Here is a 25,801-nt window from a genome sequence, read left to right as displayed (position 1 = left end):
TACGGGGCTGACATCTGGTGAACTGAGGCATACAACCTGAGAGGCGGAAGCGGAGGTGGGGAAGGTGCTGGCGGAAGGGCCTGCAGTGGCAGCAGCGAGGAGCCTGAACCGCGAGGAAAAAGCGGGGCGCACAAACAGGGCAGAAGGACCCCGGCCTACCGGCGCAGGACAGCCAGCGAGACTGCGCAGAGAGGGGGCGGCCCGGCGTCCCTGCACTGGGCATGCTCCGATCCTGGCGCGCGCTCGGGGGCGGAAAGGGGGTGCCCGTGCTCGGCCCCGCCCCCACCGCAGTCGAGGCCCCGCCCCCGCGCCTCGGCGCCGCTTTCCGCTCGCCCAATCCCCGCCCCATTCTGAGCCCCGCCCGAGGGCCTCTGTATGGCCCCGCCCCCGTGCTCCTGGGCTCCGCGCCCCTCGGCCGCGATTCCGTGTCCAGGCCCCGCCCCACTCTGGGCCCCGCCCCGGCGCTCCGGCCCCGCTACTCTTACTTCTAGGCCCCGCCCCCTGCGCTCGACCACGCCCCAAACCCTCGGCCCCGCCCCCGCCCCGCTTCGCGTAGCCCAGGCCCCGCCCCCGTGCCGGCCCCGCCCCCGCGCCCCGGACATGCCCAGGCTTCCCGCGCTGCTCCGTTGCTCTGCGTCCCTGCGTTCGCAGCTGCTCGCGGTCGGCGCCTTGGGCAACGCGGTGAGTGTCTGGGTTGCCTCCTTCCCGCCAGAATTCGGAGCGCTCCCTGGGGAGAGCAGGCGTCTGCAGCCCGTGGGGCATCTGCCCCAGGTGGTCAAGGCTGCTGTCCCCTCGCCATCGTGGTGGGGGCCGCCCTGACTGCCACCCACCCACCCCACACAGGCCCCTAGCTGTGCTCAGGTATGCCTACACGTGCCCAGGTCTGCCAGCCATCTCCCTGGGCTTGGGGTTTCTGGACCAAGTTGCGCTGCGGTGACAGTGGCCTGGCTTGGGGCTCGTGGTCACCCCGTCACACCTCCAGTTGGTGGACACCTTCGACGCTTTCCCTGCCCACATTCCTGCCTTGCACTGCTGACCACCGCCAAGGAGGCCGCTGCTGCGCCTTCTGTTCCCAGGAAAGTTCCAGAAGCCCCTTCTCTGGCCCTTCCTTGCCACAAACCTTTAGCATACTCCTTGTGCAGGATTCCACAGTTGCTTCTTCTTTGATACCGCGAGAGGAGGACCAAGTTCTGGGGTACTCATTATCATGGCTGTGTTTGTGTCCATTAAGCCCTGATTACATCCGTAAACAGTAAACAAGTGGAGTTTGAGAGCCGTTTGCACCGGGCGGGCACCGTAGTACCCCAGTCTGTGATAATACCGGAGAGCAGTTCTAAACTATGTATATTCCTCACTCTCTAAGTTCATCATGCCCTGAAATCTACAGGTTTTCCCTCTCAACGCCTCAGTTCGGTAGCTGGCTCTCTCACCTGGAAGGCCGTTTTCTACATGTGAGCACAGCTTTCGCTGGTTTGGGTGGACAGTCATCAGATGGAGAGAGGTTGCTTTGTCCTTGAGAGTGGTCCCCACAGCTGTTGGAGGGGAACGTGGAGCTGTTGAAGGAGAAGAGCTGAGAATTGCAGTGGTTCTTTAAATACGAACCTGAGGAGTATCTAAGTTGGGCTCGCCCCTTCATCTCCCCAGGTGATTAGGAGATGGTTTTGTTGCTTTCACAAGCCCATGCATGGAGTCCACTCAGGGAGGTGAAAAAGACACAAAAAAAGAAAGCTTAGCACACTGGGGGGGTGGGGGAGTAAACCAATTTTAAGGAAACAGTGTCAGAGCCCGTCTCCACCCTCCCACCTTCACCCTCCAGCTGGTAGTCAATATTGTGTTAACTCAGACCATTATCCTTAAGACCGTTCACACCAGGTCCACACTTGCCAAGGTCCAGAGTCTGCAAGTAGCAAAGGACGGCGGCCTTGCTCTGGCACGTGTTTCATTTCTCTTGGCTTCTGGTCTTGGGTTAAAATATGAGTGGTAGAGTGGTGACTGTTACACTCTAGGGGCTGGATGAACCAGGTGGCGAGTCTAGAGCTATACTAAGGTACTTTGCTAGTGAATATTGTTTTCATTAAAATAAAGCTGTATTGTAAGAACTATATTTAATATTAGACACTGCTTTAAAAAGGCTTCACTGCTGCAGAGCAAGGTTTAAAGAAATAAAGCCCTAGGGCATCTCACTCTTGTTCAGCTGCTAAGATTCTTAGACCTTTCTTTTCCTTTCTCTTTTGATCTTGCTTGGGTATTAGTTGAGCCTCACCTGGGCCTTTTCTTCCACTCAGGCCTTCTGTCTCCTGGTTTCTTTCACAGATGTCTCAGTCGGGGCCTTGTCTGTCCCTCACACAGGCAAGGAGGGGTAGGAAGGCTTCTACCTTCCCTGGTGTGCCCTTGGAATTTCTGCTCCAGTCTCTTCTGTTCCTTTCTCAGGAACCCAAAAGAGTTTACTCTCTTCGGTATTTTTTAATAAAATAAACTTAATAAATTGTCTGTATTTTTCTTTTTTTTTTTTAAAGATTGGCACCTGAGCTAACAACTGTTGCCAATCTTCTTTTTTTTCTTTCTGCTTTTTCTCCCCAAATCCCCTCAGTACCTAGTTGTATATTTTAGTCGTGGGTCCATTCTAGTTGTGGCATGTGGGAATCCGCCTCAGCGTGGCCTGATGAGTGGTGCCATGTCTGTGCCCAGGATCTGAACCACTGAAACCCCGGGCTGTTGCAGCAGGGCCACAGGGCCAGCACTCAGCCACAGGGCCAGACCTTGTGTTTTTCTTATTTTGCAGAGGACGTTTAGAAGCCAGTGATTCAAACCACAAGCCTGTTTCATTGCAGCTTCCTTTTTTGGGCATCAGTGTCCTTTTCAGTTAATAAAGTATTCTCCTTGTAGAAAAAAAAAAGGAAGCAAAACAGTATTTTCTGCATCCCCTTTGCCTGTGGTCATCTGTTAGCGTTGTCAGGTTTGTTTTCACACTTACTCTCACCCAGCCTAAGCCTCTTGCGCCAGCGTCAGGTGCCTCTTTCAGCTCCACTTCCCCCATCCGGTTCTGACATCTGGTTGTGTCTTTGGGTCCAGGTGCACACCTTGGCTCCCGGTCTCACAAAGGCCCTAGGCTCATTTGGCTCCTGTCACGGTCCTCCCCTACCCTCTGTTTCCTAGGGTGGGTAGCTTCTGATACAACTACTTTCTGCAAGAGTTTGGGTCTTATCACAGATTATTATTTAAACAAAACCTGAAGATTTAAAAATCAGACAGGTAAACTATAGTGTTACCATTGGGTGAAAGTGGATTCCATACCAGCCTTTTCATATCCGCTCATGACAAATGAACCAACCCAATGCCTCATTCTTGGTTCGAAAGTGTGTGGTTTATCTGGCTGGGGGAGGAAGGTTGGAGCTGTGCAGGAGGGCTGGTTTCCCCTTCGTGGACATGATCACTTTTCCTGTTCTGTTAGCCCTGGAGGCCTGTCTTGGGCGTAGGTAGATGAAAGTTTGAGATCCAGTGTTGTAGACAGAACGCTGCAAGATGTGTGTTCTGTGGCATTTGGGTAACTGCTGCCTATCTGCTGGCCAGTGGAAAGAAATAGTCCAATTTTCTTTTGACTTAGAAAAATTAACAGTAATAAAGAGTTTATATGGGAGGGCTGCAGCGTTTGGGGAGAACCGTATAATGAACATATGGAATATAGTGAATGACTTACTCCTTTATATAGCTGTTAAAATGAATTGTCTAAGAAGAGAAATAAATCATTTTTTCTGACCTTTTGTAACCTTTGAAGGAATCAGTGGTTCTGGCAGATGTGGCTCACATGTATACTGGTCACAGACAGTGTCTTGCCAAAGTGCTTGCAATCCCTGGCAGTTAAACCAGTCTGTGACAGTCACCCCCCTGATGTCTGCTCCAACTCAGTAACTAAGTGACTAGGCTGCCCCAGGGGCCACTGACCCAACAGTGACATCCTTGGCCACGTGTTGAATGCTGAAACTTGTTCTCAATGCTGGAAGTTGTTTTCAGTTAGATCAGGGGCTTAGTGTCAGAGTAGACGGTCTCCAGGGAGGCAGACAGGCCTCGTGTCCCTTGCCCCCACCTGGAGTAAACTCATGTGGCCTGTGATAGAGCTGTGGCAAAACCGGTTAAAAATTCTACAGAAACATTTTCTTAGGGTTGTTGAATTTGTTGTCTTGTGCGTAAGCACAAAAGGAATTGTGAGAGAGCTGTAAATACCTAGGATGTTCACTCCACTACTTTGAACATTTTCTTGTTAGAATAATTTCCTTCCTGTAACAGTTGTGAAGTCAGCAGAGTGTCCAAGCCAAGCTGCACTGCCCGTTCCCAGAAGTCCAGGGGTAAAACTGAATGTGCAGCCCACCAATGGCACAACTTGTAAAAGCAGGCACTTGTTAAATCTATTTGTTTTTATTATAGACATCGATCTGCCAGTCGCAGTAATGCATTTATGGACATTTTTCTGCACGTGCAGTGCTGGTGGCAGTTTTTACTGACAAATTGAGTCATATGGACAGTAGTTTAGAAAACTCTTACCTTATTGACAGATTGGGCAATTCCTGCACTGGGTGTTCAGAGGTATCTAAATGGGTGAAGAGAGTGAATTGAATCTCAGGGCAGAATATGGGATGGGACATTTAAATGTGGAAATTTAATAAGTAACTGGTAGTTATTTCTCATTGTTTTTACACTTTTAGCTGTAGTTTACTCCCCAGTCAAAAGGACTAAAAGTAGGGGCCAAGAGTGTCCCTTTCAGATTTTCACCCTCTTGTTGGTGTCATTTGTGAGACCCACCACTGGAATTCGGGACCTGTTGCTCTGCTTGAAGTGGGATATTCATGGGCAGTGGTGGAACGGCATTTCTCAAAAGGTCGTCTGAGCCCTGCTGGTATTAGAATTACTGAGGTTAATGGTTAAAAAAGGCAGAGTATGGGGCCCCTTGCCATACCTACTGCATGAGAACCTGGGGACCTGTGTCTTTGCAACCTCCCCAAGGGATTCTGGAGGACCCTAGTGTTTGAGCACCTCTAGGGAGGTCTTTAGGATTGGTTGAGAAGTAGTGCTCTCCAGCCCAGATGGGCGCCTGAGCTCCCCTTCTGGATGGATCCACTCACAACCAGCATCCTTCTAAGTTGCCTGTGCTTATAGATCTCTGTATGGTTTTGTAACTCCTCGGAGACATCTGAATCTCTTCAAATTGCAAACCCAACATGTTATCATAGCGTTACAGTTTTTGGTCTTGTGGTTATAACAAAAGATGTAGATGTTACCAAAACTTTGGCATTGGTTTGCAAACAAATGTTAAGCATGGACAGCTGTATTATATTTCACTCCTATCTTTCCTTTTGAACGGCTGGTATTGCTTTTTTCCCCTCTGGGTAGAAACATTTTCATGGACTCAGGTGAGAGTTATCTTTCAAATGTGCAACCGAACATGTTTTCGTGGAACTGAACCGAGTATTTACATATAAAGTGCCACAGTTGTGTGGAGGAGAACACTGGGGGGCTTCTGGTGATGCCGTTTACTAGCTGGGTGACTGTGAGCAACTGTTAACCACACTGCTGCCTCCACATCTGTCGGATGGTGATGATCACACTTATTTTGTCTACCTGGATAAGTGTAAGCACATGAAATAATAAATGAATATTTTGTCAAGTCTGAAGCACTGCCTGGATAGAAATCTTAGTTTGGAATCACAGTCTCACAGAAGGATAAGACTGGAAAAAAGATGAGGAACAAACCAGAATCTTTGTTTTCCTCCAGTCCAGTCAGCATCCTTATTTTCTCCTTCGTCCAGTCAGCATCCTTGTTTCTCTCCAGTCTGGTTAGCATCCTTGTTTCCCTCCAGTCCAATCAGCATCCTTGTTTTCCCTGTATTCCAATCAGCATCCTTGTTTCCATCCAGTCCAATCAGCATCCTAGTTTCTCTCCAGTCCAGTTAGCATCCTTGTTTCCCTCCAGTTCAGTTAGCATCCTTGTTTCCCTCCAGTCCAATCAGCATCCTTGATTTCCCTCCAGTCCAGTCAGCATCCTTGTTTCTCTCCAGTCCAATCAGCATCCTTGTTTCCTTCCAGTCCAATCAGCATCCTTGATTTCCCTCCAGTCCAATCAGCATCCTTGTTTCTCTCCAGTCCAATCAGCATCCTTGTTTCCTTCCAGTCCAGTCAGCATCCTTGTTTCCCTCCGGTCCACTCAGCATCCTAGTTTTCCCCCAGTCCAATCAGCATCTGCATTTTACAGATTTACATGTAACCCAAGCCATCATTTGGGGCGGTATACACAGGGTTAAGAGTGCAGCCTCTGGGAACAAGACTGCTTCACTTTGCACTTGGCTCCACTAGTTACTATCTATGACCTTGAGTAAAGTAACTTAATTTTTCTGAGCCGGTTTCTCCAGAAACAGGGAAAATGACTCTACAGTTCATAAGGCTGTTGTGGGCAGTTGGGAGAGAATGACATTTGGGGATCTCACCAGGCCCAGCACTCGGCGAGCCCTGAACAATAAGAATAGTTGACGTTTGTTAGCTCAGAGTCACACAACTGTTTTTGGTGGAGGCAGGGCTAGTCGTGCGGTCTTGGCTATAGCGCCCCGCCTCCCGCGTGTCTGATTCCGTGTGCATGGACCTTCGGTCTAGAGCACGTTGAAGCTCAGTGCTGATTGCTGCGTTTCTGAACTTTCCCTTGTCTCTAAGGAGGTGGTTTGCTCTGCTACCTGTTTCTGTCTTTTTTTCACAATGGACGTTATTGAGAGCTGCTGAAGTAGTTGGCCTCAAGGTGCTTCCTGCTCAGGTGGCAGAGTCCTGAGTGTTCATGCCCATGGCAAGCTTGTGCCATGTGGGCCCAGAACAGGCAAGTGGGGTTAGCGTACGTGTTCCCAGTGGGCACTGCCAGTCTCCAGCAGCCCGAGTCACTGTCTAGGAGGCTTGACATTAATTGTCTGTTAAATTGAAAGGACTTAACTGATACAGAATCTGACACTATGGCAGTGGCCAGGAACCAGCAGTGACACCAGCATCTAACAGTGTTTTCCCCTCTGTGACTGGTTATACCAGTAGTGAGGGGTAACGTGGTCCATTGAGTAACCTTTGTCAAAAACAGAAAATCTACAATAATTTGTGTGTAGGTGGAAATGGGCCTTATTTCTGGGTGTCTCTTTACCCTCATATCACGGTTCAGCCTGGTAGAGTTACTCAGATTCCAGAAGATTCTGGTCAGTGCGATGATGATATTGCTGATAATAGCATTTACTGAAGGCTTACTGTGCTGGTTGCTTTACATAGCCTGACTTACCGCATCCTCGTCATCGCCGGCGATGTGCACACTGATGATGTAAACAGCTTTGTTTTGCATGTGAGGAAGCTGGCTCTGGCAGAGTTTGAGTGACTTGCACAAGATACCCAGGGATGGGAGTAGAGTTCTGTTTTCAGCCCAGGTTTGTTGTGACTGAGTCCAGGCTCTTCACCACACACTGTGTCATGCTGTGTTTGCAGTGGTGAAGCAGAGAAACTGTTGGAAGTCCTTTCAGAGGCAGGATGTGGTGTAGATACCTATCTGTGAGTTTACTCACGTTTTCTGAACACCGGTGTGGCTGGGCATTATCCTTAGCATTGTGGGGAAACCAGTGCACTCTAGTCTGTCCATGCTTGAAGGTGCTCCTGACCCCTCCTGGTATACAGACCGCTCTAGTAGAGGGCTGAATGCCGTGAGGATGTGGGGACGGTGAGACTGTACCTGTGTGCACACTGCCATTTATTGAAGGCCTTCCTATATACTGCATTCCTCGTCTGAGAGTGCTGCGACCCGTCGTGTGGGTACCAGAGGAAGGACGGGGCATCCCGAGTGCAGGCAACATTCCAGGACCTCAGCCACACTCCTTAGCACGTCCCTGTGGCCCGGGACCTGCTCTGGCTCCACTTGTGAGGGTGGATGAAGCATCTGTGCAGAGGCAAATTGTGTTTCTCCAAGTGGCCCAAGGGGCGGGGGTTCTGGGCTGAGCAGTGGGAACGGGGACTCTAGGAGGCAGTTGGACCTGTCAGTAGTTCAGTTGGAGTTAGGGTGGGATAGGTGTTGGGGTTAGAAAGGATGCCTGAGAGTTAGGGCCTGGTCAGGGCTGGAGCCCCCGAATGCTGAACTAAGGAAGGGGGCCTTTCTCTCTGAGCCAGTAGTGTTCCGGAGCTTTGTGAGTGGGGACTGAGTCATCAGTGCTTCTGATGGAAGCTGCTTCAGCTGATGTGTGGGCTAGATGGGAGAGAAGAGGCAGGAAGGAGGAGAGGAGAGTTGGTGACAGCAGGTGGTCTCTAAGGTGTGAGCGGTCACACATGGGAAAATACTGTCACACGCAGTATGTCAAGTGCAGTGTGGGGACAGTTTGTGCGATGCTAGGGGCTGGTCCTGTAGGGCTTTCAGATGGTGTGTTGTGCAGGCGAGAGGGAGAATGCAGTTATGGAAGATGACTAAGTTTAGAATCATTTTTCTTATGAGAAGGGGAAAAAATGTTTGTATATGCTTTTTATTCACACACAATTCTCAGGGAAGACAGAGAAAAATATCTGGCTTTGGAAGGGTAAATAAACCCTTTCTGCCTTGCCTGGCGTTTGGGTTCTGAAGCAGGGAGATTGCCTTATTGTAACTGTTCATTCAGGCAGAAATGTCAGCAGGGAGGAATGAGGCTCATTAACAGGCGCTCCCCTCCCCAGCCTCTTCTCCATGGGGGGTAACCTGGGCTTTCCTGCAAGTAGTGGTGGAATCTTTAAAAGAAAACTGTCAAGTTTTGGGTGTACAGTCACATCAGAATGCAAGTTAAAAATAAAGTGTGTGCTTAGTCTCCTTAGATAAAACCACAAAATGTTTTGATTGGCCAGTGTCCTCAGAGTGTCTTCTTATCTGAGCACCCATGGTGGTCGGTGGTCAGCCGAGTCACAGAGGGCCCACTGGGTCTGGCTTCCTTCTGGCCTCAGGCTTAGAATGGTGACAGGGAGGGGGCTCCCATCACAGTAGGGAGGTGTGCCTGTTGGACACTCCTCGGCGTTTAAGGGCCTGTGTATGCTGTCCAGAGGCACACTGAGGGATGAGCGGTGGGTGGCCATATGAAGGCAGGTTTGGGGCAGTGTTCCTGGGGGAGGAATGGCCATTGTGTGGGTCCTGGATGGTCACAGGTTGGTGTGTTGGAAGGACAGATGGAAAGATGCCAGTGACCTGGGTGGAGTTAAGGATGAGGTGTGAGGAGACCCCTGGCTCTTAGGCCTTTGTACACTCAAGTGGTGGTCAAAGCCAGAACTCAGCCAAGTCCTTACAAGTGGCACTTCAAAGTCTGTGTCCTGAAATGTCATCTAGTTAAAATAATGACAACAGTGACGGGCTGTGCACATGGAGGATGACAGGGAATCAAATGAGAAAGTGGATTGGGTCTTGAGCACCGCACATAATCAGAATTGCACTCAGTGTTTGCAGTGGCTCTTATTAGTGAGCCTTTCGCACTCAAGTGGAAGTTCCTAGAATAATGGGCAAAGAAAAGAAATGATGTATTTTCGAAAGTTACTGAGTTTAGCTAGCTATCCCAAGAAAAGCCCATGTGTGCTATTCTTTATTGTGTAGAAAAATTTGTTTCTGTCACCATTGTGTTATCATCAGATTAAGCTGTCGAGTCAGATGGATGCGGTGCGTTGTGCTGGCGTGTTTGGTGATTACCACGTTCCCACACCCACTCCAGACCATCAGTCTCCGGGCTGAGCCGGCCTCCCAGAGCAGGTGCTAGGGGGACGGAAGCCAGCCCACGAGGATAGAGTCTCCATCGGGTCAGCATAGGGAGGCTGCTCCGATGAGGTTACTTTTGAAATTTGTTGCAAAAACTGTTACTTAGAACAAATATGCCGGTTCTAAAATTAAGTACATATCTTAAAATTCAACATTATCCATCCTTTTAGCCACGGTTAGCCACCGTTGTGGTCTTCTGCCCACCAGGAGGCCAGGCCCCCAGAGAGCTCTGCATTCTGTCTGTCATGGGTGACCAAGAGTTTCCCTGGACAGAGGCTTTCAGGGCTAACACCAAGAAAGTCTCGGGCAAGCTGGGGTGGTTGGTCGCCCAGACACTCTCATTTTCAGGTCCTCCATGACATCCTCGCTATGGCTGCACTACTGACTTCAATCCACTTGGCCCTTGAGTCATAAACAGTAGTTTAGTTTTCTTTTTTTTTTCCCTCTCAAAGTATAGGTTTTAAAGACTTCCTCTTAGCTTCCTTTTTTTTTTTAAATTTTTTTCATGAGTGTAATTAGGACATTTCCCAGAGCCTTTGTTATTTCCCTCTAGACTGAGATCCCTGTGATGTGCTGTGCTGTGCTTATGAACTCTGGGTCACTCCAGAAAAGCCTCTGAAGGTTGTGCTCCTGATCTCCTCTTTTCTTTTCTGGATGCTGGGGTTTCTTGGAAAGAGACCTTCAGGCCTGAGGTACTATCACTCCTGCCGTTGAGTATGAGACAGTTAAGGCAGAAGGGGTTCTTGGAAGGATTAGTGAAATATTCTTTCGTGTTGCCCAGATATAAGTGTTTCCAGCGGTTTTGTGTTGGAAGCAGCCATTCGATGTGCTTCAGTCATGCCCTGGCAATCATGTGGAAACTCCCAGGGACTTATCGGGAATCAGCTCATGGCTGCGTGTGTTCCTGGTCTGTTTTCGTTGTTGGGTGCTCACTACGACCCTGTGCTCTATTCAGCATGACTCAGAACAGTAGGACACTGGCTCCAGGCCACCCGGAGTTTACCTGTCTGGAGGTCACCTTTTGGATACTGGGTAAGTATTGGCACATCCTCTGTGTTGGCCGGGCCACCTCCATCTGGCTGTCACACCTGAGGCTGCCTCTGGGTGTGTCGGACACAGTACACATGGGCTCTAGATTTATGTAGGGAATGAGAATTTTCACATCTCGCCGCCCTCACGACTCCAGCCGAGCAACCTCAGTTTCTTTAGCCTCGCATGCCCCACAGGTCTCCCTGCTTCTCTCCCTGAGGGCGTCAGGGAAGCTTCCTGGGAATGCCTAACCCCACAGGGAACTGCTGAACGAGGCCCCAGACGGTGTCAGCTTGGTGTTCAGGCAGAGACAGGGAGAGAGTCAGCCTCTCACTGCCACTTCCTCCGTCTGTTGAAGGCAGGGGGCTAGAAATGCTCTGACCCTCCTTTCCTGTCCAGGTCCCAAGTGGAATGAGCCTGTGAGACTCATCTTGACACCACTTTCAGCCCAATGGCCCTCCACATCCATTCTGGCACCTTCTCTAGAAGCCTGTGCATCAGTGCTTTGCTCTAAGAGTGAATGGGTAGGAAGCCCCATGCCCCTCTTCCTAGAGCTCCCCTCTGCTCTCACCTAGGGAGCCTCTTTTGGCCCAGCCCAAACACAGGCACCGTCTGCTCCTGGTCTCTGAGTCTTTCCCGTGTCTCAGCTCTTCCGGAAGCCTCTTCAGCCCCCGTAATATCTCCTCCCCTTCAGCCTATCACACTTAGACTCAGGTTTCTGCTTTACTTGTATTGCTTTCACCTCTTGATGCTGGAATTCTGTGTTGGAAGCTTCCCAAGGCCTGGTGTGGGGTTTATACTTGGTGGAAAGCTAACAAAGGATGCTAAACATAGGTCACTGTGGACCGAATGTGCCCTCCAAAATTCATATGTTGAAGCCACCCCCCACTGTGTGACTGTATTTGGAGATGGGGCCTTTAGCAGATAATGCAGATTAAATGAGGTTATAAGGTGGGGCCCTAATGTAGTAGAATTGGTAGCCTTGTAAGGGGACAGAGAGAGAGAGAGAATCTCCACCATGTGAGGACACAAGGAAAAGGCAGCAATCTATAAGCCAAGGAGAGAGTCTTCACCAGAAACCAAATCAGCTGGAACCTTGATCTTGTACTTTCCAGCCTCCGGGACTGAGAAAATAGATGTCTGTTGTTTAAGCCACTCAGTGTGGGGTATTCTGTTAGGAAGTGCAGACTACAGTCATTTCAAAAGCACAAATCTGCCTTGAGGTTTGCGTGTGGAGGTGGAATTTGGAGATGAGGATAACTGTGATTAGATAGTGCTCAAAAGTCCCATAGGATTGTCCTCAGCCTTAGCTCTTGGCATCCCAAACGGTGTGTATGGGTGTATAAGAGTAAGGAAATGAATGAACAGAAACCTAACTGATTACCAGGGACCCCAGAGGTTGCAGAAAGGGGAAATAGCAGGCAGGGCAAGAGCCGCCCAGAGGGCCAGTGGACTGTTGACAGGCCTGGTGTTACTCTGTCACTGGGTGGGCACATTATGGTAAGCTCTCGAGGCACCCAGGACCTAATGGGGAAAGGGAGGTGGGGAGGAGAGCCCCCCTCGAGTAGTGGATGACCCGATTTCTTAAGCACGAGGAGGGGTTAGGAGCCAGCCTAGACTTCTTGGTTGGAATTTTTTTGTTGCTTTGTTGATTTTTTTCTTGAGATTGTTCAGTTGAGTCTCTAATCCTCCCTGGATCAAGGAGCAGCATGGAGTCATCCTGCTGGACACCCACTGGAATTCTAAGAACCGTGCAGTTTGCTCCTTTTTGTGTTAAGATGTCTATCTGAGGAGTTTTGGAGGTCTCTGTTGAGTTGGGGACCTAACAAGACGTTTCTCACTGGAAGGTTCCTGGCCCACACTTGCACCAGATTACCCTGCATTTCATCCCTGCCTGTTGATGGGGGACATAAAAAAGATAGGAGACAGGAGATTGTTAAATTTACTGCTGTCCAAGTCACCGGTTTGTGTTATATCTTGTAGATCTGAAGAACGTATCAAATATGTGGGGATTTTTAGGATTGTTGATAAGAAAACTCAAATTGTAACCTTTTACATAATAGGTCTTGCTGTTTCTGAGCTCTGCCTCTGTGCCCTTACAGGGTAGGCCAGCGCCATACCCCTAGAATCCGGCGCTGGGGGCCCAGCTGTGGCAGGGAGAGACTGTGTGGTCAGTGCAGGCTGGCCTGGAGTCCTGGGTGAGGGAATGTGCTTGCTTTATTTGGTGTGGTTAATATTTAAAATATGGATTTGAATTCTCAGTTATGTGTTATTTATTTATTTATTAGCACAGCTCTGTTCGTTGTTTAATTCCATAGTGAGAGTCTGTAAGAATATGATTAACCTTGAGGGCCATCTTATAATGTAATTATTAATGATTGATTCTCTTTATCCTTGAAATCAATAAGAGAAACATAATGGTGTAGTATGTAGTTGGACTCGATTTCTTGCATCTCATAAACATGATTCTGTGACAATGGTAGTATCAGTTTATTACCAGAACAGGTTTGATAAATCTGAAGTGTATGATTAGTTTCATATAATTATTGTGATGTGTAGTGTTCCTTATATGACTTATGTTAATATGGCAAGTGGTGTTAACATCTCCTGCCACTAATAGTCAGGGTGGGGATGTAGCGTAATTGATCTTCCTGGGAGTGCTGTAATGTAAAAACAATTCAGGCTGTTTGAAGTATATTTTACAAGTGTGCATTGGGCCTTTGGGATGTTATATTGAAAAACCCAATTGTACAGTTACCATGGGAACCCAATTAGAATAGATTGCTTGAGTTTTTTTTTTTTGGTCTTTCATCTTGACCAAAAATCTAATGTATTTTAAATGTTTTCATATGGAATTGTATTCATGCACTGACTTGCTACACCAAAGGATTCTTTTTTTTTTGTTTCCAACTCTGAGCTGAAATAGTGATAAATTCTCCAGTGGAGCTTTATGAGGAAGTCTCCTAGAGAGATTTAATCAGATTTTTGTGGAAAAGTTTGTACAGGTGGTAGTAGAGTTGGAGTTGGTAGAAAGCATTTAAAAAGATGGGAAAATGGGTTCTTTCCTATGATGTTCCTCTGGGTCATGCTCTGGACATGAGATGGAGAATACAGGTGTGCTCCTCTGTCTTCCTCATATTTGCAGATGTGCGGAGTGGGTCCCAAGGCCCCTGGGGTGCAGGGAACAGAGAGAGCTGGAGGCAGGGCGGGGCGCAGTCTCCGGACTCTTCCCTCCACATCAGTGGTCCTCACACGTTTTGGTCTCAGAGATTTTTTTTGTGCTCTTAAAACTTATTGGAGATTCCAAACAACTTATGTGAGTCACATATCAATATTTACCACCTTGGAAGTTTGCACTGAGAAATTTAAAAATATTTATTAATTCATTTAAGGAACAATAAACCTGTTACATTTTAATACAAAACATTTTTTTATGAAACGTTAACTATATGTTCCATAAAAAAAAATCAATGAAATGAGTGGTGTTGGTTTACATGTTTTTCAGATCTTTTAAATGACTGCATCCATAGAGACAGCTAGATTCTCGTATCTGCTTTTGCATTCAGTCTGTCGTGATTTGTTTTTTCCATTGAAGAATATTGAGAACTTGGCTTCACACAAATAAGTAACTGGTAAGGGAGAGGTGTTTTAATGGCTTTTTCAGATAATTGTGGATGTTCTTCTTTGAGACTACATCAGAACTGGATAAGTGGTAGTTTCTTGAAGGTTCTTTGCATGTGGAGTCTGAGCCTTAGTGAACTAATTGTACACCGTTACATGAAAATCCATCGGCCTGTCTTGCACCTTGAATGATCTTGTAACATTCATCAGTCCTTTGGAAAAGATTGGTTTGCTGCATTATACAGATTTTCCAAATGTTGACATGTTTCATAATACAGTATTAAAAATCATACTTGTTAATATCACCGCCTTTATCCTTAAAAATGTCTTAGAATTGGGAGGCTGTCAAGCTGTGGTGGTGGATTTGTTTCCCAAGTTCTAATCGTCACTTAAAGCTCTCGTTTTATCGTTAGCAACAAATTCTGTCAGTTGTGTCACTTACAGTGACAGGCTCACTTTGTTTAGTTTTGAGAAAATGTCTGCCAGCTAGCCAAGTCTGAGTAACCCTAGGTCGTTAGCCCTTCCTACCTGTAAAGCTTCTGTTTCCTGAACAAGTCAGCAGTTCATCTCCAATCACCAGCAGTCACGGAGTGCTTTCCTCCAGACAGCTGTTCTTGGCTTGCAGAGAAGTGCTCTGTTGTTCTTCCCATTTGGGCTCAGAATATTGAAAAGGGTCAAGATTGAATAAAGTTCACCAGTTTGATGGCTTCATCAGGATATTCTTTTGTTTTGGTGAGCAGGATTGGCCCGGAGCTAACGTCTGTGCCAGGCTTCCTCTATTTCGTAGGTGGGACACCACCACAGCACGGCTTGACAAGTGGTGCATGGGTCTGCGCCCAGGATCTGAACTCGTGATCCCCAGGCTGCCTACGTGGAGTTTGCAAACTTAACCACTATGCCACCAGGCGGGCCCCAGGACATTCTTAAATGAACCTTTTTATTTTCCCTTAATGGTGAGTTTGTGGAGGGGAGGGGAGGATGATCCCTCCATAGTTTAATACCAAGATGTTGTTTTTCAGCAGTTTTACTCACATTGCTTTGGCATCATCTTTCACATGAAGTGTGATGTTAGCTGTACATTTTTGTAGGTGCCTCTTGCCAGATTGAGGAAGTTTTCCTCTTTTATACTGTTAATGTGGTGAATTATACTGATTGATTTCATGTTAAACCAGTTTTGTCTTCCTGGGTAAACCCACCTGGGCTTGATGTATTATATTCCTATATTGCTGGATTCAGTTTGTTAATATTTTTTAGGGGCTGTGTGTCTGTTCACGAGGGATATTGATCTGTAGTTTTCTTAGCTTGAAGTGTCTTTCTGGTTTGGTATTAGGGCAATCCTAGACTCATAAAGTGAGGCCTCTCTTATTTTCTAGAATAGTTTGTATAATATTAGTATTGTTTCTTCTTTGAATGTTTGATAGGATTTACCAGTGGAGCCGTTTTGGTGTGGAGTTTTCTTTGTGGGAAGGATATTAACTACAGATTCGCTTTCTTTAGTAGATAGAGTGTTATTCAAGTCATGTATTTCTTCCTGAGTGACTTTTTGGGAATTTGTGTTTTTCAGAGAATTTGACCATTTCATCTAAACTGTTGAATTTATTGGCCTAAAGTTATTTTAATATTCATTTATTATCATTTTAATGTCTGTAGGATTTTAAGCCATGTTTTTATTGTTTTGTTTTTCTTCCAGATATTGGTAATGTGTGTTTTCTCTATTTTTTTTTTCCAGTTGATCTGGCTAGAAGTTTATCACTTTTCAAAGAATAAAATTTTCTTATCATTGATTTTCTCTCTTTTCTATTTTATAGATTTCTACTCTTATCTTAATTCTTCTTTCTGCTTGCTTTGTTGGGTTTACTTTACTTTCTTTTTTGTAGTTTCTTAAGGGGGAGGCGAAGATCATTAAGCTAAGTCCTTTGATCTGTGTTCATGTAAACATGCAGGGCTAGGAATTCCCTCTGAGCACTGCTTTAGCTGCATCCCACAGATGGCCCCCTTGGTTTCCGTTTTCATTCAGTGCAGAGTGTTTTCCAGTCCCTTGTGATTTCTTCTTTAATGTATGGGTTACTTAGAAGTGCATCATTCATTTCCAAATATTTGGGGACTTTCCCCATATCTGTGCTATTGGTCTCTCATTTAATTGCTTTGTGGTCGGAGGACACACCAGAATATGATCTATCTGGTGAATGTGTGCACTTGAAAAGAGGGTATTTTCTTTGGTTTTGGGTGGGGTGCTCTTTTAAATGCAAGTTGGGTCAGATTTGTTGATAGTGTTGTTCAAGTCTTCTGTCTCCTTTCTGCTTTTCTGTCTCCCTGTTCTGTCAATTGTTAAGAGAGGAGTGTTGAAGTCTCCAACTGTAACTGGAGATTTGTCTGTTTCCCCTTTCATTCTCAGTTTGTACTTCATCTCTTTCAAACTCTTTGACTAGGTGCACGCACATTTAGAATTCTTATATTGTCTTAGTGAATTGACACCTTTACCCTTTTGAAATGGCCTTCTTTCACCTTGGTAATATTCCTTGTTTTGAAATTACTTGTTGGATGTTAAGATAGCCACTCCAGCTTTCTTTTCATTAGTATTTCTGTGGTAAATGTTTTCCAATTCTTTTACATTTTACCTGTTTGGCCATTATATTTAATGATAGCATACAATTAGGTCTCTGACTTTTAAAAATCAAATCTGATAATGTGTTTTTAAAATTGGGATATTTAGACCATTTACATTTTGTGTGATTGTCAGTGTGACTGGGTTTAAGTATGTCGTTTTCCTATTTGTTCTTTCGCCTGTTCCTCTGTTTTCCTGCCTTCTTTTGTATTATTTGAATATATTTTCTTAATGATTTCAGCTTAACATTTTATCCAGATTACTGCCTTACTAGCTCTCTGTCTTCCTCTATCGTTTTTTAGAGGTTGCTCCAGGGTGTGTAATACTCACATTTAGCTTACCATAGTCTGCATTCACATAATGTTATTCAGTGGCACATACTCTGTAGGAACCTTATATCAGGATGCTTCAATTTCTTTCTCGTTTTTTTGTTGTATTCCTTTAATACATTTTATTTCTGCATGTTATAAAATCCAATATGTATTGTTGTTATTTTTGATTTAGGCAGTCAGTTATCTTTTAAAGGGATTAAAAATAGGGGAAACCCCCAGCTTTGATATTTACCTATATATTTACCATTTCTCAGCCTCTTCATTCCTTTGTGTAAATCTGAATTTTCATCTGGTATCATTTTTTTATACCTAAGGAATTTGCTCCAATGTTTCTCAAATGCAGGTCTGCTAGTGTATGAATTGTCTTTTTTCTTCTTTTTTTGTAAAAGCTTTTATTTCACTTTCATTCTTCGAAGATATTTTGCTGCTTATAGAGTTCTAGCTTGACTTTGTTTTTCCTTTTCATGCTTTAAATATGTTGTTCCATTGTGTCCTGCCTTGCATAGCTTCTGACCATCAGTTTGCCATCATTCTTAATTTTGTTCCTCTGTGTGTAATCTGTCTTCCTCCCCCCCACTTCAGGCCACTTTTAAGATTTTCTTCTTTATTGCTTGTTTTCAGCAATTTGATTATGATTCGCCTTGGTTTGGTTTTCTTTGTGTTTCTTCTGCTTTGGTTTCATTGAATTTCTTGCATCTGTGACTATAGAAGCAGTTACTATTTCTTCAAATCTTTTTCTGCCTTTTCCTTTTCCTGGTGCTGCACTTATGCCCCGTAGCTTACTAATGCTCTGTTCATTTCCTTCGGCCTCTTTTCCTTTCTCTGCCTGGATGTTTTAAAATGTTATGTCTTCACTGCACTCACCTGCTCCCTTCTGCTGTATCTAATCTGTTAATCATATCCAGTGTAGTTTTCATTCTAGTTACTGTATTTCACATTTACATTCCATTTGGGTCTGCTTCATAGCTTCTATTTCTCTCATTGTGTTCATGTTTTCCTCTGTGTTCTTGAACATATGGGACATATTTATAATAGCTATTTTACCCCATGGTAAAATATGGCTGGCTCCAGAGCTCATGACCTTTAGTGCATGGATTTCGGGACAGCTATTTTGGCTGACAGAAGGCGGTTGTATTTATTTTCTGATTCTTGGCTATATTTAGGTAATTGTGGTTGTTGGAGAACTGTGTGCTAAGAAAGAAAGTTAAATATGCCAGGAAACCTAGGCTAACAATAGCTTATACAAGTACAGATGAAATCTGTCACTGAGCATACAGGCAGCCATGGTGAAAAGGGAAGTAGGAGCTCCCCAGCACTTGTTGTGTAATTAATAAACGAATATCATCTGTGTAGGAGAGAAACCTTTTCCTGTGGAGAGAATTTGTCCTAAAGTTTTAAATATAGGGGAGCAAGCAATTTAATGTTGGCATTTAAAAAAAAATACAAATGCAGGAATGGTTTTTGTATGACTTTATTTTGTTGTGGATTCTGAATAGAAGCTGAGGGTATCATGTTATTTAGGGAACTAAGAATGGTAGTCCAGGTAGGTGGGATTCCGGTGGTCTTCCTTGATTCAGGTGGAGGACGTAAGACTGTCGAGAGAGGAATGAATAGAGGGAGGGCCTTCTCAGGTGAGTGTTGTCACCCAGGAGTTTGATGGAAGTGGGCGGCAGTGTTCAGGTCAGCTGCCCGTGGCTGTCAGAGCCATCCCTCCTGTTCCTGGTCTGCTCCGCTGCTTCCTGCACCCTCTCACTCCTGGGGATGTGGCTGCTGGGAGGCAGTGGACAGGGACTGGGGGGCAGGACAGGGCCTGAGCTCTTGGCATGGCTGTTCCTTGTCTGATCTTGAGCAGAGGACTTCAGCTCTCAGTGCTTCAACTACCCCTTTCTAGCCCCTTCTGCCACCTGCCACCCATGGTTCTTGCTCCTCCTAGTGGCCTTGCCTTCTGAGATCTGGTAACACCACACCTTCCCGTCATCCCGCAGTCCTAAAGGTTGGCTCACCCTCTCGACTCTTCCCCTCCTCGTGTGTCACCCCTGTTCCCTGGGTTTAAAGGGCCTACAGTATTTTCTGCATACATCAGATCCAGGTCAATGCCAGGAGTGACACACACGTGAGTTGCAGATAGTAGGTGTTTGGTGAAGTTGGTAGAAACAAGTTGACTGTCTTTTAGGAAGTTCAAAGAATTTTATTTGCATTTTAACTCTAAACTCCATGTGGAGAGGACCAGAAGTGTGAAGTCAGAGAAAATCCAGGGCATCTTGAATTCAGATCATTTTTCTCTTACCAATATTATAGTTTTAAATACTTGGCATCACTAGAAATGTACTCTGCTGAGGACTGTTGTTTTGGCGTTTTCACGCTGAGAGGAGCCCAGACAGAAGAAGAGTGTATTCTTCCTGCCAGAGTTCACACGCCGCTACAGTTAATGCCTCTGTCCAGCCCAGACCTTCATCAATTTAATAGTGGTGATAACATTAACCCCCTGCATTGCTGTCTGCCTGGCTGTCTGGAGAGCTCTCTGCAGCTCTGCATTTGAAAAATGAGTCAACTAGGGCTGTCCTTTGTCGCAGGTTTCTCGGGTAGCTGGAACTGCTTAGCACACTGGCACAGCTGGTCTGGTGGTTTAGACTATGCTTTTCCCACAGCCATGTGCACACCTGAGAAAATAAGAGTAAATGTGTGTCCTGCATAAGTGTGCAAGGACCTGTGGGTTGCTTAGAGGGTTTGCCTGTGCTCACATGGGTGTCCGCGTGAGTGTAAGAAACACAAATAGCCGTGACTGCTGTGATGGTTGCCAGATGCTTCCTAAAATGAACTGTGCGCCTTTTATTCTCTGTGAATGCCCACATCGCTTCAGTGACACCACATCTCTGAGTTGCTATGGGAGTCAGGGGGAAAAATGTGTTAACTTAGAAAGTTGAGGATTACTTATAAATTTCAACCCATATATATACAGATATACACAGCATGCTAGTATGCAGTGGGAAACTAAGCTGTTTTTCTATCTCAAAGGATTAATTTAAATTTTGAAAGTGTTTCTTCGTATAATATTCAGCCTCTAGCAAAAGTATTCATTGCTGTTTACCAGTCATCAGATGAACATTTCCAGGTCTTGTCAATTTTCCATTTTGTGGAATTTGGACTTCGAAGCTCTTTTGTATATTAATTTGGTCTTCCACGGATTTCTGATGCAGTTTTTTTTCTTATTTTTTTCACTCTGTTTTTTTCTTTTTCCTTCCTTCTTTTTTCTTTTTTAAATTTTGTGTTGTGTGATACATATATATGAGGTATGTGTAAGTTATGAAGTAAAAATGTTGCTCAGGACACCTGTCAACTTACCACTGATTTAAGTGCCACATCACCAACTCTGTGGAGTTTATCCGTGCTCCGCCGGTCCTGTGCTGCCCCCGCCTTCCCACCCTCCCCATCCCAAGTTATCAGGATTCTGAATTTGGTGTTTTATCGTTCTCCTGCTTTTTAAGTGTGTACAGCTTACCATCTCTCTAGCTACTGCTCAGCAAGGTCTCATTTAGTGTGGCTTGTTTTGACCTTTATGAAAAGGATCTTATATTATCTGAGTATCTTGAGACTTGCTTTCTTCCGTTCAGTATTCCATTTCTGAATTTTGTCCGAGTTGCGTGTAGCTGTAGTTCATTGTCTGTACGTGATAGCATTTCATCGTGCGGCTGTACCACTGTGTGTTTATATACTTTTCTGTTCTCCCATCTCTGGACACTTGAATTGTCCCCAGATTTTGGCTGTCACCCACTGCACCACTCTTAAATGTTGCTCCCACTGCACGTTTATAACGGTTTCTCCTTGGTGTCTACTCAGGGTACAGTTATTGCCCTGTCAACCTTCAGTGTTAGAAGACAATAACTGTTTTGTAGAAATGGAGCAGATTACCCGCCTATCAGTTGATGCACCTCCGTACCAAAACTTGGAATTTACTTAATAGTTGCTAACCTACTGGGTAGAAAATACTATCTCATTGTGATCTTAATTTACATTTCTCTGATTACCAGTGGGGTTGAAGATCGTTTCATGTTGCCATTCCTGACTATTCTTCTGCAGAATGCCTGTTTATAACCCTGTTGGCCTATATTTCTATTGTTGTCTTTTTCTTATTGATTTATAGAAGTATTTTATATATTCTGGATTCTGTTCCTTTGTCAGATACATGAGCTGCAGTGGTCTTCTCCCAGTTTGTGACTTACCTTTTCATTTTCTTTATAGTGCCTTCTGATGGACAAGAGTTCTTAGTTTTCGTATAGTTGATGTAATTTAATTTATGATTCTTTTCCTCTGTGGTTCTCTTTCTGTACTAATATCACATTGTATTAATCACATAGCTTTAGGCTATGTCTTAGCATTGTTCGGGTAAGTCCTTACGTCTTTGTCAATACAGATTTCAGAATCAGCTTATCAAATTCTTAGAAAAAGCCATTGGTGTTTTGATTGGAGGCACTTGGATCTGTAGATAATGTGGGGAGAATAACATCTTTGTGATATGAATCTTCCATTTCAGAAATATGCTCTGTCTGTTTAAGTCTCCTTTAATGTCTCGAATTTTAGTAGTGTTTTTCATAAAGAGCTTGCCCATCTTTTGTGATGGGTTCTCCAGATTGTTATTGTTCTTGTTGTTTCTGTCACTGTTATAAGTGGTATCTTTTATTAGGATTAGGTTTTTCTTTATGGTTGGTATATGGAAATGCTATTGATTTTTGTGTGCTTATCTTATATCTAGTTTCCTGGCTGAATCCTCTTTTTACTTTTAATATCTCTGTGTAGATATTTTGATTTTCTATGTGGACGATCATACTACCTATGAATGAGAGTCAGCTTCTTTCTTTTGACTCTGTTAATCGTTTATTTCTTTTATTTCCTGTTGCGCTAGCTAGGACCTCCAGTACCATGTTCGGTAAAGATGTGGTGATAGTTAATATGCTTACCTTGTTACTTATTTTAATTTTTCACCACCGAAAGTGATACTTGGCATAGCTTTGGTAGAAAGGAAGTTTCCTCTTCTTCTGGTTGTCTAAGAAATTTGTGAAAGTCTTTAATGGGCTTTGAATTTTATTAAATTACTCTTTTGCATCTTCTGAAATGATTGTGTGATTTGTACCCCCATGTGTGTTAATGTGGATAATTGCTTTTATAGATTTATTAATGTTAAATCAGTTTTGCATTCTGGGATGAACCTTTTAAACACCTGTTGGACTAGGCTTACTAATTTTTTGTTTAGGATTTTTGCATCTGTGTCTGTGAATGAGATTGGCCTATTTTTTCCTTTCTTGTAGTGTCCTTGTCTGATTTGGGTTTCAAAGATAAACTGGTCTCATAGAATGGGTTGAGCATTCTCTATTTTCTGTTTTCTAGAAGAATTTAGATTAAAATGATCTTTTCTTTGAAAATTTGGTAGTTTTTGCCTATATAACCTGTTATTAGTGGGAGACTTAAACTAGTGATGTAATTGCTTTTATAGTAATAAGATTTTTTTTTTTTTTAGCTCTAGTTAGGTTAATTATATTGTCAGGCTTTCAATTTTTTGAGAGGAAAAATGATTCATAGTGTTCTTGTATGATTTAAATTTGTGGAATTATGTCTCCTGTCTTCATTCCGTATATTGTTGATTTTTACTTTCTCTCCTTTTAACTTGTTCTGTCTCATGAGATGTTTGCCTGCTTTTGTGGTCTTTAGGAGCCAGATTTGTCTGTTGTTTCTTAGATTTATAGCTCATTTATTTCTACTGTTTCTTTTCTGCTTTCTTCTTGTTATCTGTCCTTTTTCTGACTTCCTCATTGGAGGCTTAACTTACCCTTCTTTACCCTTTCTTCTTTGCCAGTTTTGTGCAGCAGTCTGTTTATTAGCCTCCACGTGCTGCTTTCACTGTTCTCTAGAAGTTGTACCATAATGTTTTCACTGTTAGGCCTTTTAAAGAGTCTTTTAATTTTCATTATGATTTCTTTCTTGAGTAATGAGTTATTTAGAAGTGTTGTTAAATTTCAAAACGAGATTTTTATTTATGTTTTTGTTGTTAATTTTGTGGTAAACATAACACTAAGATGGCCCCTGTGACTTTAACCTCTAGTGTTACTCGTGTGATTGCTGCATTACATGGAGAAAGGGATTTTGCATATGCAATTGCAGTTGCTAATCAGTTGACTTTAGAACAGGGAGATTATTTGAATGGTCCTGACCAGTGAGCTCCTGAAAAGCAGTGTGTTCTCCGGCTGGAGGTGGAAGAGGATGTCAGGATCTGAAGCACGTGAGGGAGGTTCTGCATTGCCAAGGCGAGGGGGCCATAGAACAAGGACCTGAGCGTGGTCCCTGCCTGCAAGAAAATGGGGCCTCAGTCCTACAGCTGCAGGCACTGGATTCTGCAACAACCCAAATGTGCTGGCAAGTGGATTCTTCCCCGGAGCCTGCCAATAAGAGCCAGCCCTGTGGACACCTGGACTTGGTCTTTGGGGCCCTCCGCACAGGACCCACACAAATCCAGCAGCACTTCTGAGCACAAGACTGTCAGATAATAAATGAGTGTTGTTCAGACCACTACATTTGGGGTAAATTCTTTTCACAACAATAGCAAGTTAATATACTTTTTAACCTAATCGTATCATGGTCAGTGTATAAGGCCCAAATGATCTGCTTTTTTGAAATATGTTGAGACTTGTTTCACGGCCTAGTATGTAGTCGTTTTCCATGTATGGTCCGTGTGTGCTTGAGACTAATGTGTGTTCCCTAACTCTTGGATATATATAGAACTCCACACCATTAAATCAGCTGGTTGATTGTGGTGTTAAACATTTGTACTAGCTTTTCTGGTCTTTCTTTTCTATCACTAACTGAGATAAAGTTTTGTATTTTTTCATTTGTACCATTGGTATATTGTCCTTTCTCTTTTTTCTTCATCAGTATATCAGTTTACCAATTTTATCACTCTTCTTGATGAACTAACTTGGTTTGTTTTTCTTTTTTTTCTATTATGTGCTTAATTTCTAGTTCATGGATTTTTACTCTTATTTCCTTCCTTCCATTTTCTTTGTATTTAATTTGGTGTCTACCCACCCCCCCGCCCCCCGCCCCCCGCCCGTTTTCTTGAGATGGAAGCATAAATGATTGGTTTTCACCCTTTCTTCTTTTTTTTTTAAAGATTTAATTTTCCTTTTTCTCCCAAAGCCCCCCGGGTACATAGTTGTGTATTTTTCGTTTGTGGGTCCTTCTAGTTGTGGCATGTGGGACCCTACCCCAGCATGGCCTGATGAGCGGTGCCATGTCCTTGCCCAGGATTCAAACTAGCGAAACCCTGGGCCACCGAAGCAGAGTGTGCAAACTCAACCACTTGGCCACGGGGCCGGCCCCTCAACTTTTCTTCTTTTTAATACATACTATTGGAGCTATAAATTTCCTTCTGAGTACTGCTTTAGGTGCATTCTACAAGTATTGATATTTCATATTTTTATTTTCATTCAATTCAAAATATTTTCTAATTTTTTTGGGGGGAGGTGAGAAAGATTGGCTCTGAGCCAACATCTGTTGCTGCTCTTCCTCTATTTATGTGGGATGCCACCACAGTGCGGCTTGATGAGTGGTGCTAGGTCCATGCCTGGGATCCAAGCCTGTGAACCTTGGGCCGCCGAAGAGGAGTGCTCGAACTTAACTGCTATGCCACTGGGCTGACCCCTCTAATTTTTGTTATTTCTTCTTTAACCTAGGGGTATTTAGATGTGTGTGGCTTAATTTGCAAACATCTGGTTTTTTCCTACTTATCTTTTTGTTACTGACTTTTAGTCTAATTCCACTACAGTTAGTGAACCTCGTCTGCATGATTTCAGTCTTTTGAAATGTGGTGAGGCTTGCTTTATGGAATAGCATATGGTCTATTTTGAGAAGTGTCCATGAACACTTGAAAAGAATGTGTATTTTGTACTTACAGAGTGTAGTGTTCTATGTCTGACCTTTAGTTCAGGTTGGTTAAGAGTGTTCAAATCTCCATATGCTTTATGACTTTCTTGTCTACGTGCTCTATCACTTACTAAGAGAGATGCATTAAAATCTCATACTGTACAGTCATGCATCGCTTGACGACAGGGATACCTTCTGAGAAATGCATTGTTAGGCAATTTTGTTGTCATGCAAACATCATAGAATGTACATACACAAACGTAGATGGTATAGCCTACTATACATCTAAGCTACGTGGTACTAATCTTATGGACCCACCAACATTTATGCAATCTGTCATTGACTGAAACGTCATCATGTGCATAGTTCACTAAAGTATATTCACATTGTTGTGCAACACATCTTTAGAACTTTTCATGTTGCAAAACTGAAACTCTTTACCCAGTAAACAACTCCCCATTTTCCTCTTCCCTAGCCCCTGGCAACATAGTTCTACTTTCTGTTTCTATGAATTTGACTGTTCTAGGTTACTCTTAGAAGAGGAGT

The 25,801-nt window shown here is 44.3% G+C and overlaps 1 protein-coding gene across 3 annotated transcripts in view; it reads left to right on the top strand.

Moving 5' to 3' along the window:
* The first annotated feature begins 546 nt into the window (after nucleotides 1-546).
* Nucleotides 547-25,801, top strand: part of MGMT (O-6-methylguanine-DNA methyltransferase) — a 294,796-nt gene continuing 269,541 nt past the window's right edge. The window contains exons 1-2 of one of the 3 annotated variants that reach the window (XM_070480945.1): nucleotides 591-681; nucleotides 14,292-14,418. Coding sequence is in view for 1 of the 3 variants with exons in the window: in XM_014846394.3 (XP_014701880.1) it covers nucleotides 601-681 (81 nt within the window). In the remaining 2 variants the exon portion in view is untranslated. Of the gene's footprint in view, nucleotides 862-14,291; nucleotides 14,419-25,801 lie in introns of all 3 variants that reach the window. The other 2 variants (XM_014846394.3, XM_044748641.2) reach the window with 2 other exon arrangements.

Source organism: Equus asinus, chromosome 2 (genome assembly GCF_041296235.1).
Source record: "Equus asinus isolate D_3611 breed Donkey chromosome 2, EquAss-T2T_v2, whole genome shotgun sequence".
NCBI lineage: Eukaryota > Metazoa > Chordata > Mammalia > Perissodactyla > Equidae > Equus > Equus asinus.
This window is presented reverse-complemented; position numbering and strand designations above follow the sequence as displayed.